Below are 13,435 nucleotides of genomic sequence, written 5' to 3'. Positions count from 1 at the left end.
ACAAGAACCAAGAAAATTATGGAAATGCTTTTGAGTAAAGAAACTCCAAATCTCCCCTGTTAATATAAATAAGTGCAGAGTCACATTAAAGAGAAAAACTCTTCCTCATTACAGAAAGTTTCACTTAGACTGGAAAAAGATGAATAATTACAAGAAAGAGTTAAAGACACTCCAACCAGCCCCCAGTGTGGGAGGGAGATCACAGGGAACTCTCAGTGAAGAGAAGGGATCCAGATGAGAGGCCAATCAAAGCTGCTCTCACCTTGTTTAACGCGGCATCAGTGAGCAAGACCCTTACACTGGTCTAAGTCTGAGAACAAGTGGCTGTGGATGCTCAGCCCTGAATGGGACTTCAACATCATCCCCTCTAAGTGGAAGAGGGTGCAGAAAGAATGTAAGAGCCTGGGGATGTAGGGTGTGGGAGGGAGGTGGGTTGTTATGAAACACTCATGTCCTTTGGGAATGGCATGGCCATTGCATTCATAAACTCATAGGAACTTTGGTTCTCTGCACAAGACAAGACTGGGACCCGTTGACGTCCCAACATGGAGTCTCAGCTATCTCTAAGGACTCATAGCCACTTAAAGATCACTGTTGGAAGGGGAAATATGTTTTCTCAGTATAGCCACTATTAACTTACCCATGCTCCAATAAGTAAACCCCACCCTTGCAAACAGAACCCACCCCAATTAAACTCAGTGGGTCACAAAATTAAAGTAATAAGAAAATAAACCAGAAACAGAAGGGATGTGGGGGGCTGGGGAGATTGCATAATTGGAAACTGCCAGACACAGAAGGTCAGCACCTGAGTTCAGATCCTCACATCTTTCATGCAAAACCAGGTAAACAAGAGGTGTCTGTAACCCCAACCTTGTAGGGTGAGTGGCAAGGGACCAGAAGGCTGACAGATCTCTGGGGCTCACTGGCATTTCAACATAGTCAAACCTCAATGTCAGGTTCAGGAAGAAAGTTTGTCTCAAAAAAAAAAAAAAAAGGTAGGAAGCAATAAACCAATTGAAGAATTATACTTGATGTCAGCCTTGGGCCTACCCCCCAACCCTACACTTATCTACTCTCATACAAATGCATACACACACACACACACACACACACACACACACACACACACAACACGAGAGAGAGAGAGAGAGAGAGACAGAGACAGAGACAGAGAGAGACAGAGAGACAGAGAGACAGAGAGAGAAAGAGACAGAGAGACAGAGAGAGAGACAGAGACAGGGGTAGAGACAGAGACAGACAGACAGACAGACAGAGACTGGGGAACTTGGGGAGAAGGAATGGACTGGTGTAAGTGGGAGGGGGTGAGAGGGGATAATGGGGGTGTAAATGATGAAAATATATTTTATATACATGTATAAAATTGTCAAACAAATAAATTTTACAATAAAAAACACACAAAAATGTAAAATAATCAAGGACGCTGATGTGAAAAAAGAAAAAGCCACCTCCCTGCCCAGTTCAGAGTGAGCACAAAGCCAGCTTGAGGGATCCATACCTTAGAAACTTGTGCAGGTACTGACGGCTGCAGGAGGACCAGGAGAAGACGCCATTGCGTCCTGCCAGTGTTGGGGACATTATGTTGCCCTCAGACTTTTTGCACATATTCCCTTCTCCATCATGGACCATACCAAAGCTAAGGAAGATAGAAAATGGTTATTTCAAATCAGAGACTGGGTTATAGTATCTATTATTCACTGTGAGGGCAAGCTGAGTATATGAAGACCACCCTTCTTCAAAAAAATTATCAGACAAATTGTGGAGAATATTTGTGTGTTCCAAATTGTGGAGCCTTTTGGAAGAACAAATGATTTATCACATAGCTTCAAAGGGCAACATATCAAATCCCAGAGGTCTCATGGATGCTACCAGGCCTGGGAGAATTTTCAGAGATATTTGTTAGAAATACAGAAGTCATATGTATATGTGTTTAGGGCTGACAACTTGGGATTTGATATCAAAGAGTTTCCCCTGGAGTACCCTGAATCTCTTTCAGGAGACATTAATTACCTGTAACTCTTGATCTGGGGGTGCTCACCCATCCATGTTGGAATGTCAACTGGTGTTGTGTTAGTCTTGTTTAGGTGATCATATTGTTAACATTTCATGTGTATAACTTTCAATTAGCACTAAGTGGACTCTGCAGGTTGTATTTATATATACAAATGTATATATACATGTGTGTTTATATATAACAACAGTAATTGAAGAAGTCATGCATTTGATAGGGAGTGGGATACATACAGGAGGAGTTGGAAGAGGAGAAAGAGAGAGAGAAAATATATGAATACAGTTATTCATATATGAAATTCTCAAAAAAATAAAAATGTAAATGAGAAAATGAAATACAGAAGCCAGGTTTCCAGCTAGAAAACAAAAAGATGGAGGTGTTTGAGCTTTTCAAATAAGTCCCCCGGTGACTCAAATGCTTAGATTGATTTTAAAACTACTGAGCAGTCACAGGTACTTGCCAGGTAGGTAACACTCATCTTCACAACCATGCAAGGGTGCTCCCTGGTTCTAGTTCCTCACAACTGGAGGCTATGGCAGACAGGCAGTACCTGACTCCCTGACCCAAATCCCTCTATTGCTCCAGAGGGCATCTCTCTGCCAACAGTGAGCAAGGATAAGAGCATAGGTGGGAATTGTTTAAACAGCTACCTATTCTGATTGAGTGGAAATCAGAACAGTTTGGGGCTTCTACGCTGGCCTCCTGTACAAACACACCTCAAGCTAAGGGAACTATGAATGAGGGCATTTCAGATGCCCATGTATCCCTCTTTGCCAAACAGCATGTTCTTCAGGAGAGTCGTGGTAAATGGCAGCCCTGAACCTAGAAGGACCAGTGATTCAAGTAGCCACCTCCTACCAAAGCTCTGCATCTTTTACATTCCCAGGGTTTTGACTGCAGAAGGACTCACATCACCATTTTCAGCTCCCCTAAAAAGTAGTTCAAACTACCTCAAAAGAAAACCTGGGAAACTTAAAAGAACCACATGATTTGGAAAATATTAGTGTAAGCACATTATTGGAGGGCCACTTGCTACTGGCTACTGCTGTTTGATGCTCTGTCTTTATACTGACTCCCCAAGAACAGGTGTTGAGTGAATGAGAGTCATGGGGAAGAGGAAAGACTCAAGAGAGAAAACGGAAAATGGCAAGATGGTTACTTGGTTAGGGAGCCACTGTCAAGACTCCCATCATGAGTAGCTAGAAGTCAACAAGGACAGGCAGACCTTCAGTGGTGGTGGGGTGGGCTCTAAAGGGAACAAGAGATTATGTCCATGTACAGAGGCTGAGAACACATGCATGTACGTAGATGTCTGCCATGTTTGCATGGCATTAAACATATAGCATATAATTGCTGTCTTACTAGACTACACCCCAATGAAGACAAAACTAAAGACTGGGGAGAGCCCTTGACCCAGAATGAAACCAAGACCTCAGATATCAAGGCCCGTAGGATCTATGCAGTGGTCCAAGTAGAGTGTGATTGGAGGGTGTATCCAAGGAGATCTTACAGGCAAATATTGTCAGATTTCTGCAAAATTCCTGGTCAGTACCAAGGGTGATGCTGATGTGGTCATTTTAACCTCCACCCATTCTCTGAAGTTCTTTTAAAGGCAATTAATCAAGGCCAAGGCAACCACATGGCAGGGGAAATGTGTCATGGCTGTGAGAAGGATTTGGGCTGAAATCCCAGAAGGGATGTTGCACTGGGGATAGAGCAATGACAACCGAATGCCAAAGCACGCTGTCCTGGCTGGCCCTCGACCTGCTCTCAGTGGAGAACATTACAGCCCCGCACTTGACCTACATAATTTTACCACCACTTCAGCCCACATGCTAAGGAACGCAAATAACAGTGCCTGGGGGCTGGAGATTCTTGGTTTTCATTTATTTTTTTATCAAAGGTATTTTCAATGATCAAATTTCAAATTCTGCTAGTATTAAAGCATCAGAGAAATATTCTACACCCCTTGGCTATCCAAAGACTGCCCTGGGAGACTTCGGGCTTACTAGTAGGTTGGGAAATAGGAGTGAGCATCTGACGGTGTGCTCACCCACTGCATATGATTCTGGTGCCTACAAAATCTGTGCCCTACTATATCATAAGTTTTCTTTCAAATCAGTGCACCATGTGCAGACATGATGAATGTGTCTATTACATAAAAATGTCACAGGGACCACATGTGATATTAATGTGAAAGTCATGGAAGAAAGAGGAGACATATCTCAAAGATAAGACTGGTATTTGTTACCAAGAAGCATAATTCAAGCTATGTGTGCCAGATTACACTTTTCCCATGCACCATCGCACTCTATTTAAAATGGTTATCATCCGATAGGTTAAACAATTATTAGTATTTGTCCCTTCATCTTTAATAGTTTGTTCCTAGAACATCTAGATGTCTCCCACCCAGGCTCACACACATGCTACCCATGAACACAACAGTCCCTAGAAGCTTATTCATTTTTGTGTGTTGACTAAAGGGCAATCTTCCAGCAATGACTGTGACTCAGATACAAAACTGTTAGCCTAGAGGTCACTTTGTTAAGTGAAACAAGCCAAATTCAGAAAGACAGAATGGTTTTTGTTTTCTCTTGTATTTGGAGTCTAGATTTAAATGTATATATTTGCACACACACACGTGCATATATACATACCTATGTACCTACCTACATATATACATACAATATGAAATGGAAGTATAAGGTGGACAATGAGGGTGGAGGAAGAATATAAAGAGATAAGCAGCAGACAGGATAGTGTGAAGAGAAAGAGAAAATGGTGCCTGCTTTCTTTCACATGGAGAATACAGATGTATGGACATATGTACACATACAAATACATATATAAGATGAGAAATCAGGAAGGAGTTATGAAGAGGAAGGGGTATGAGGAAAGCCAGTAGAAAGTGAAAATAAGAACAGGGTACAATAATATATGTATAAGAAAATCTCATCAAAGACCCATTATTTAGCACAATAAATAAATAGTAATAACATGAAAAAAAACAAAAAAAATGCAAACATAATTTCAGATAAACTGGCTTTTGGAAGTACACTCAACATTCAGTGCCTTTCGCTTCTTCCACTGTTCTCTCTGAGTGTCCCATTGCTGTGAGAAAGTACTTCATTGATCACTAACCTGTCTCCAGGGTGATGAACTGCAAGCAGTGTTAGCAAATGGTGCAGGCTGTGGGGACAGTGTGGTTGAGGAAGTGAGATGCCCTTGAGTGGGGCAAGAGGGCAATGCCATCCAGATGCTGATTCCCCTTGGAGAGATGAGGGTGACCGTAGGTAGGACCAGGATGCCCACAGCTCTGACATAGACTTCCTTAAGTAAGAAGAGCACCCTCACCAGGGGGCATGGGGCAGAGATGGAAACGCCAGTTGGGCTGGGATTAGCAGACCTCAGATGGGTTGCTGGAGTAAGCAGGAGCTATGGAAATGTGGTGTGTGTGTGTGTGTGTGTGTGTGTGTGTGTGTGTGTGTGTGTGCAAGCGCGCGCACGCTGAGGGAGGGAGCTTAGTCAACATCTTGGCTCAATCATACATGAGCTGTTTAGTACTGGGCAAAATGGTTGAACTCACTGAGCCTCAGTTTCTCCCTATGTAAACTTGGAGGACAAAGCCCACCATATATATTGAACATGCACTGTGCTCCTGACACATCACCCCACACAGGGACATCTTCACATACCGAAAGTGGGGATATGTGTGGTGGTAGGGTAGTGGGGTGAATGGTCAAATACCAGGCGATTTCAAATACAAGAACTATAAAGAGGAATGGCAATGGATAACCCAACATGAGCACTGGGTCTCCTCTGAGGGCCGAGATGATCACTAGGCTAGGTCATGGGTCAAGAGCTGGCCAGCTCTCATGTCCTACAGATCCAACGAATGGGTCAGGTGAGACCAAAGGCTGAGAGCTCCAATCAGGAAGAATCACACTTCCTTTCAGTTAACTTTGACCCCTGTAGCAGTGGCTAGTACTGCCAATGCCTGTGTCCCTATCTCACCACTTATGAAACTCTTGCAGGCTGAGTTCTCAGTGACTTACATATTTCTTGCCTTGATTCTTTAATTAAGGTCAGGTATGGTTGAGAGGACAACAAGAGCCCAGTGCCATTATAATAATGAAAGTTTTTAACTCTAGAGGACTATTAAAATTACAATTGTGTTTTAACTGAAAGCCTTACAGAGTGCAGGTGTAATTTTCTAGGCAATGAAATCATCAATCACTACCTGTGGTAATGAAGGGAATGGTAACTCGGAGTTCATCTTTGTCTTCAGGTCAAGAGTTTACACAAAGTCAAAACCTAAGGGGCCTCTGTAGGATTTGATTGAACAAAGGATCACACACTTGTACCTGTGGCGTGTGTGTGTGTGTGTGTGTGTGTGTGTGTGTGTGTATGTGTGTGTGTGTGTGTGTGTGTGTGTATGTATGTGTGTTCATGTGCATGCATGTGAGCACACACATGTGAATGTTATTCTGAGAACAGGTGAATTGAGTTCGTCTTTCAATAGGAAGTATAAAAACTAGTCTTGTCAAAATACAAATAAAAAACACTGCTTCTGTTTTTCTCTTGACAGGAAAATTGAGCTTCAGGAAAGATAATTAGCAGAAAAGGGGAATCCCAAGTTGTTCATTTTCTAAGAGAAATTTCTAAGAGAAATTACAGTCTCAACAGGGCAGAAATAACTTCTATGATGACAATTGGGCTCTGTCGTCCTCAGGGTTCTCAGAGGATGTCCGTAGCAACGTGGGAGCCAATGGGGCCTTTGGGAAAGTTTCAGTAGACCATGCTCAAAGGTGAAACAGCTGACAGGATTATGAGGATGAAATTTTGTATAAGAACATTGATTTCTATAAGCCAGTGTGGTTATAATTTTAAGGTTTTTTTTTTACATGAAAAAAAAAGGACACCCTAAGTGACTTATCACACTTGTTTGTCACCCCATCCTCTCTCTCTTCGTGTGTCTTTGTGTAGGTGCACACATAAAAAGGCATGAGTGTAGAAGTCATAGAACAATGTGCAGGAGTGGGATTCTCTTTCTACCATGTGTGTCTTGGGATCAAATTCAGAGTCAGACTTCATAGCAAGCAGCTTAAGCACTGGGCCGTCTGACTAGCCCAACACTATCACTGTTGATTGCTGTTTGTCTAGGGCCCTGTTAATCCAGGCTGCTGAACCACCCAGCTCACAGCACAACCTGAGGTTACCTCATTTCATAGGCAATAGCTTGGAAGTCAGTGTCAGAACATGGAGTGTCAACCATGTCCTACCAGGGCAACTTCTCAGTGACCACACTCCCGAGCTCCACTTGTATGCCTCCAAGTTCAGCATGTCTACAGATCATATATGAGTGTGTGTGTGTGTGTGTGTGTGTGTGTGAGAGAGAGAGAGAGAGAGAGAGAGAGAGAGAGAGAGAGAGAGACTCCAGAGTAGTAGCCTTGTTCCTCTGTAGTCAAATAGAGTACCACCACCATAGCAGTCAGTTGGAAAATGAGATGAAGCCACAGAACCGGTACTGAAATGCAGAGATCATGTAGTCAGCAGAGCACCTCCCTCCCCATGAGACAGACTTACTTGTGTCCAGACTCATGGGCAATGGTGAAGGCCAGTCCAAGTCCTGAGTCTTCATTGATTGTGCAGCTTCGGTACTTACTGCACATCCCGTTAATGGGTGCGAACCCTGCAAGACATAAAGATAAAGAGGATGCACAGCATGGTTGATGGATAATGAGTGACTATGTATTTGTTTTCTAATATTTGCTAAAGTTTGGTTCTTATCTTCATTTGGGGAAGTGTGAGATGGGCTACCTTTGGACAGTCATGTGAATCTGATATGCTGCTGTGGGGGAAGTGATATATCTTATGTATTCTCAGGAGCCCGTGGACTCTGTCTTCTGGTAAACAGGCTCAGTCTCTATGCAATATTCCTGGAAAAGACTAAAGTTGGCATGAAATAGAACAGAGGATTAAATGCAGATGAGGATGGTTTCTGCCTTTTCCTAGAAATATCTGTCCACTAAAACCTCCAGGGGAAAAACAGTAAAGAATGAGTGTGTTGTGAGGTCCTCAGGGTCACACCCCAAGCTCAGTGATTCACTTTTGCAATGCTAAGCACTTGCTGTCTGTGATTCATGATTTAACACTGCAGAAAGACAAAGAGCAGAGAAGGAAAAGCTCATGGGAGACACGAGGAGAAACCATGCTGGGCTTCTGAGACTTCCCATCGGGCAATCACACAGGGGCATCTTGATGTCCCCAGCAAGGAAGTGTAACATCCATGTAAAGCCATCTATCCAGAAACATCGCTAGGTTCTCAGTGTCTACAGTTGTCCCTGGGAGCTGGTAATGGAGGTACTTCGTGCCTGACACATAGAAAACTTTCAGACCTCCAGAGAAAGAAAGTAGATGGTAAGCAGTGTCCAAGCAGTCCAAACATGAGCCTTGCTGGCTAGGGTGGATAAAACACATGTCTTCTAGGGCTAGCTGAGGGTCAGCCTCATAAGCAAGCCTTGGTGAGAAACTCTGCTAGATTCACTCTGTGAATGTCTAGAACAAAACTGGATTGCTGATGCTCAGATCTTTACAGACAAATATGGAAATGGACAGTACGATATTACTGTGGCATTTTTATCAGTATTAACAAGTCCAGTGCTCTTACCACATCATGAGACAGGTTTAAATCTCCTGGTCCCATTCGTAGTGGTGGAAAAGATGGGGAAGGTCAGTTCTTACCTGAGAAAGGGTAGGGACTCTGGAATTTGAGGTGGAACTTTTTCTTGTAACACATCAGTTGATAGGTAAAGCTACTGGTTGTAGTGATGGTAACTACATCAACCTCTAATGTGACACCCTTCCACATCCCTCCAAATCATACTGGAGAATCTTACCCAATGTGTCACAGGGTTCATTCTTCCAGGAACATATGTCCAGCCCAGTCAGTAAGATGGCATGGTCATGGCGAGTTCCATCTTTCCCCATCAGTCCAGATTGCCACTGGCAGAAGCTGCTTAAAGTGTGGTCTGCATGGTGACTAATCACCAGCCCTGGCTAGGCAAGAGAGGCCAAGACACCCATGGAAATGTAAAGAAAATATGCAAAAGCCATTTTCAACAGAGCAGGATATTCTTAATGGAGATTTAAAACACACAGATGGATCCAGAAGGTACATAATATAAGAGTTACATATGATGTATTATCATCCCAATGACAGTGTATTCTACAAATCTATATGGATTCAGTGAACACACTTATGCGCATTTCTATACACAACCAATTGGAATGTGTATTATTGACTCTTGGATTCAATGACCAATAAAGACAAAATATGAGTATAAATCTTCTGCATAAAAATATCTTTGACTAATACTTTGAAAAATTGTAGCTAGAATAGACTCTTTTGTATATGGGTTGTACAAAACACACACACACACACACACACACACACACACACACACACACACACACACAACCTCACCAGTGGTGAATTCACAACAGCAGCATCCCCACCTCTATGGTAACAGTGTTAAGCCAGTAACTTTTCTACACAAAGGCAACTTATTTGCATAAAAAGGTCAAATTCTAAAGCTTTATTTCTGAAAAATAAACATCAAGGAAACAATACAGAATACCATTAAACTTACCCATACCTATCGAGTGCTGATAGAGCAGCAGTGAACTATGAGCATGAAGTCAAGAACTATAAGGGATGGAGGGAGGATGGAGGGCCAGGAACACCATGACAACAGGTGCATTGAGTTATTGAACCCACTTGTAGGCTTGCTACGGTGTCATAAGGGCAATTAGAGAATGCCAGTTTATATGCCCCTGTTTCAGAATGCTATCTTGTAAAAAGCCTTAGCCACGACTGAAAAAAGTTGCTTCTTAGTCACTGAAGACATTCTCCCCTTCAATGTTTATTTTGTTTTCTAAGAGTCACATGCACCTAAGCAACCTGCTGCACATAAGTGCAGAAGCACGTCTGCATTCCTCAGCTGGTGATTTCCAGGAAACTGTTGCTAATTAAAGTGAACACAGGTGTCTGATCAAACGATAACCTTGCTGTTTATTCTGTGCAGCTTGGATGAATTCCAAAGTAAAAACGTTTTTAATACAGGGAATAATTAACCTGTCACCTGAGAAGCCTGACTAGTTGAGCAAAGCCTCCCGGCTACACGCTCTCAGAGCAGACAATGGCCTTAGACAGGCTAGACAGCCGGCCCTGCTGCATCCCACCTGTGTGGAAAAAGGGGTGTCCCACAGATGTTATGAATCATCTCTGATTCCATCCAAAGCATTCTTTGCTTTATAAACACGAGCGCCGTGGCCACCACGGGACACTGGAGACATCATCGAGGGTGGGAGTGGCTGCCTGGTGTCTGGCTCAGGCCCTGGGCCCACATGCCTGTGCTGAGTCAGTTATCAGCATGGAGAAACACAAGTGGAGTCCACTTTTAATGAAGACTTCCACACTGTGAATGCTGCTGTGAGGTGCTCCCCGGGGTGCAGCACTCAGCTGTGTGGGGTGACAGGAGGCTTGGGCTGGAGGGGAGGGCCTTCTTTCCCCACTGCCACCCAGACACCATTAACTGAGACCAGCGTGCAGTAAGGAAAATGTGTTCTGTCTTCCAGGATCGCCAAGGAAAAGACGGAATCTAAGCCTGAGAATTGTGGGGATCTGGGAAGCAGAAGGTGGCAGGGTAAACAACATGGTACAGCCGGAGACAGCACAGCTCACCATCCATGCTGGGGACACAGTCAATCTTCTAGCAAAGCACGCACAGGAAGTTATTGTGGCTGAAGACACATTTGTCTTTCAATCTGCCAGCGTGTTTCCTTCCCACAGTCTCATGACAAATGCATCCTAAGATCTGTTTTCCCATGAGCCCACATATACCACACACACACACACAAAAAAAAACACACTCATACACACAACATATACATACACACAGGCACACACACTTACATATATACAGACACAAATACCTCACACATACTCGTACACACATATACACACACATATATACCACACACACATACACATAGGCACATACACACACATACATATACCACATACACACACACACACACTCATACTCACACACATACATACACTACACACACAGAACCTCACCACCACACTCAAACATACACACACACCAAACACACACATACATGCACCATACACATACAGTCCCACCATACACTCAATACACACACAAACCACACACATACACTGGGTAGTGGTGGCACACACCTTTAATCCCAGCACTCAGGAGGCAGAGGCAGGTGGATCTCTGTGAGTTTAAGGCCAGCCTAGTCTACAGAATGGGTTCCAGGACAGCTAGAGCTACACAGAGAAACCCTGTTTCAAAAAATCACACACACACACACACACACACACACACACACACACACACACACACAAAAGAAAGAAATTGTTAATCTAAATTGAGTTTTGATGGTAAAAAAATAAAAAACAAGGAAGTGTCACACAGCTAGAACACATGAGTTTCTACTGAGGAGTCATATAGACTGTGTAGGTTCATGACTAAGAGTCCAGTAGCCCAGTTAACTTAAATTCTTTCATTCTTAATGCTGAAAAATACAGTGACAAATTTTGGTGTGCATTAGCTGAAACAAAGCCTTATAATAACTTCAGGTTAGATCAGATGTTTTGATAATAGCTTTGAGGTGAAAAACCCAAGAAGATAATCTAAAGTTTTAGAAAGGCCATAGTTGAGTGAGGAACTCTTTAAGGTCAGGTAATAAGAACAAAGCAACCCAATTATCATTAGCTGACACACTTTTTTGCTAGGATTAGTTGATGACCAAAGGTGATGATTAATTCCTTGTACCCATTTCTGACCTCATTATCCTGATATAAAAACTACTGATGAGTGGGTATGTACCCTAAAGATTTAAAGTAGAACTGACAGTTTTTCATATATGAAAGTTTAGGTTTGTGATTCTTCTAAGACATATAAGATTACCTTTCAAGATAAGTAACAAAGTAATTGGTCCAGTCTTTGTAACTGCAAAGTGCAGCCTACCCGTAAAAGACCTGACTAAGAAGAATATTTTCCTTGCCTACACAGTTAATCTATAACAAGTTATTGGGTATGAATATATGTGGGTTCTTGGGATAATTTGCTTTTTACCTGTAATACTTAAAATGTTTAATCATGTAAGTGACATGGAAAACATGCTGCTTTTACTTGTATTCACTGTAATCATTTACTTGAAAAACAGAATGTAACCACATTGTAATTGTTATATTGTCTGGAAGATTTTGCTGGGGTATATAAGCTGTAAAGTAAAAAAATATAGTTAAAATGGGTTAGAAGGGAAACATCATGAATGAGAGAATTAGGAGGAGACATCAAGAATGGGAGAATTAGGAGGAGAACATCAAGAGAATTAGAAGGAGAAGGAAAGCATCTAGAGAGACAGAAGGGACATTTCTGGATAGAGATAAGAAAAGAGAATATAGAATACAAAATGAAGAATACAGAAGAATAAAGAAGAAAACCATCAAGAGAGAGTGTGAGTATCTTCTTCCTGTAACCCCCTCTGATACAAAAGCATAGTATACACCAATGCTGTGGATTTCCCTTTGAGCCCTGCACTGCTGGGGGCTGCCCCCTGCCCCAGGCAGTGGCAATACAACCTCACCACCACCTTCACACACACACACACACACACACACACACACACACACACACACACACACACATATACCACACACACAAACATAAACCACACATACATGTTCACACACAGAGAGACACACACTTGTACACACATACACATATATACACGACACACACATGCACATGCACCTTTAGAAAGAACTGAAAACAAATGAGTCATTTTAAACACAAAGTACAAAATCCTTCTTTTCCCAAGTAAAAGAGAAATAAACATGTATTGCACAGAGCAACTGTATTTTTTAAAGAAGCATTTCATACTCATTTGTGAATGACTCTGCTGCTTTTGAAGCTGGAATACCTGCTCATCTTCTAGCAGAATGAGTCCTACAATGGCAATATTGATGTTTCCTCCAATTGTTCCATCCTTGAATAAAGCAGACACCTGAAAACAGAAAATGGGCATTAGCCATGAGTGTGCTATAGACTAGCCGTGGCCCAAATTTTGCCTGTAAGAGTAAACCCTAGTTCTTCAGTGCCTTAGCTAAGTGAGTGTAACATCATCTTTACATTTCTGCAGCAGTATAAATATGTGGGAAGGCTGATGGTGGAACCCTTACTGTGGAAGCCTGGAAGTCTAAAGTTAAAGTTTGAGGAGAAGGGTGTCTATCTGTTACCTAACATGAAGGAGAGACAGTTTTCAAAAACCCCCGTGCTTCTCCTCCTCCTCATCATCCTCATCACT

At 42.5% G+C, this 13,435-nt stretch overlaps 1 protein-coding gene across 1 annotated transcript in view; it reads right to left on the bottom strand.

The window, feature by feature from the left end:
- Nucleotides 1-13,435, bottom strand: part of Adamts16 (ADAM metallopeptidase with thrombospondin type 1 motif 16) — a 121,481-nt gene that overhangs the window by 63,210 nt on the left and 44,836 nt on the right. The window contains 4 exon segments of the mRNA XM_006987784.4: nucleotides 1,517-1,654; nucleotides 7,616-7,721; nucleotides 8,929-9,088; nucleotides 13,052-13,135. Of these exon segments, the coding sequence (XP_006987846.3) occupies nucleotides 1,517-1,654; nucleotides 7,616-7,721; nucleotides 8,929-9,088; nucleotides 13,052-13,135 (488 nt within the window).

This window comes from Peromyscus maniculatus, chromosome 15, assembly GCF_049852395.1.
Source record: "Peromyscus maniculatus bairdii isolate BWxNUB_F1_BW_parent chromosome 15, HU_Pman_BW_mat_3.1, whole genome shotgun sequence".
NCBI lineage: Eukaryota > Metazoa > Chordata > Mammalia > Rodentia > Cricetidae > Peromyscus > Peromyscus maniculatus.
The sequence above is the reverse complement of the archived record's forward strand: the minus strand, read 5'-3'. Positions and strand labels throughout refer to the sequence as shown.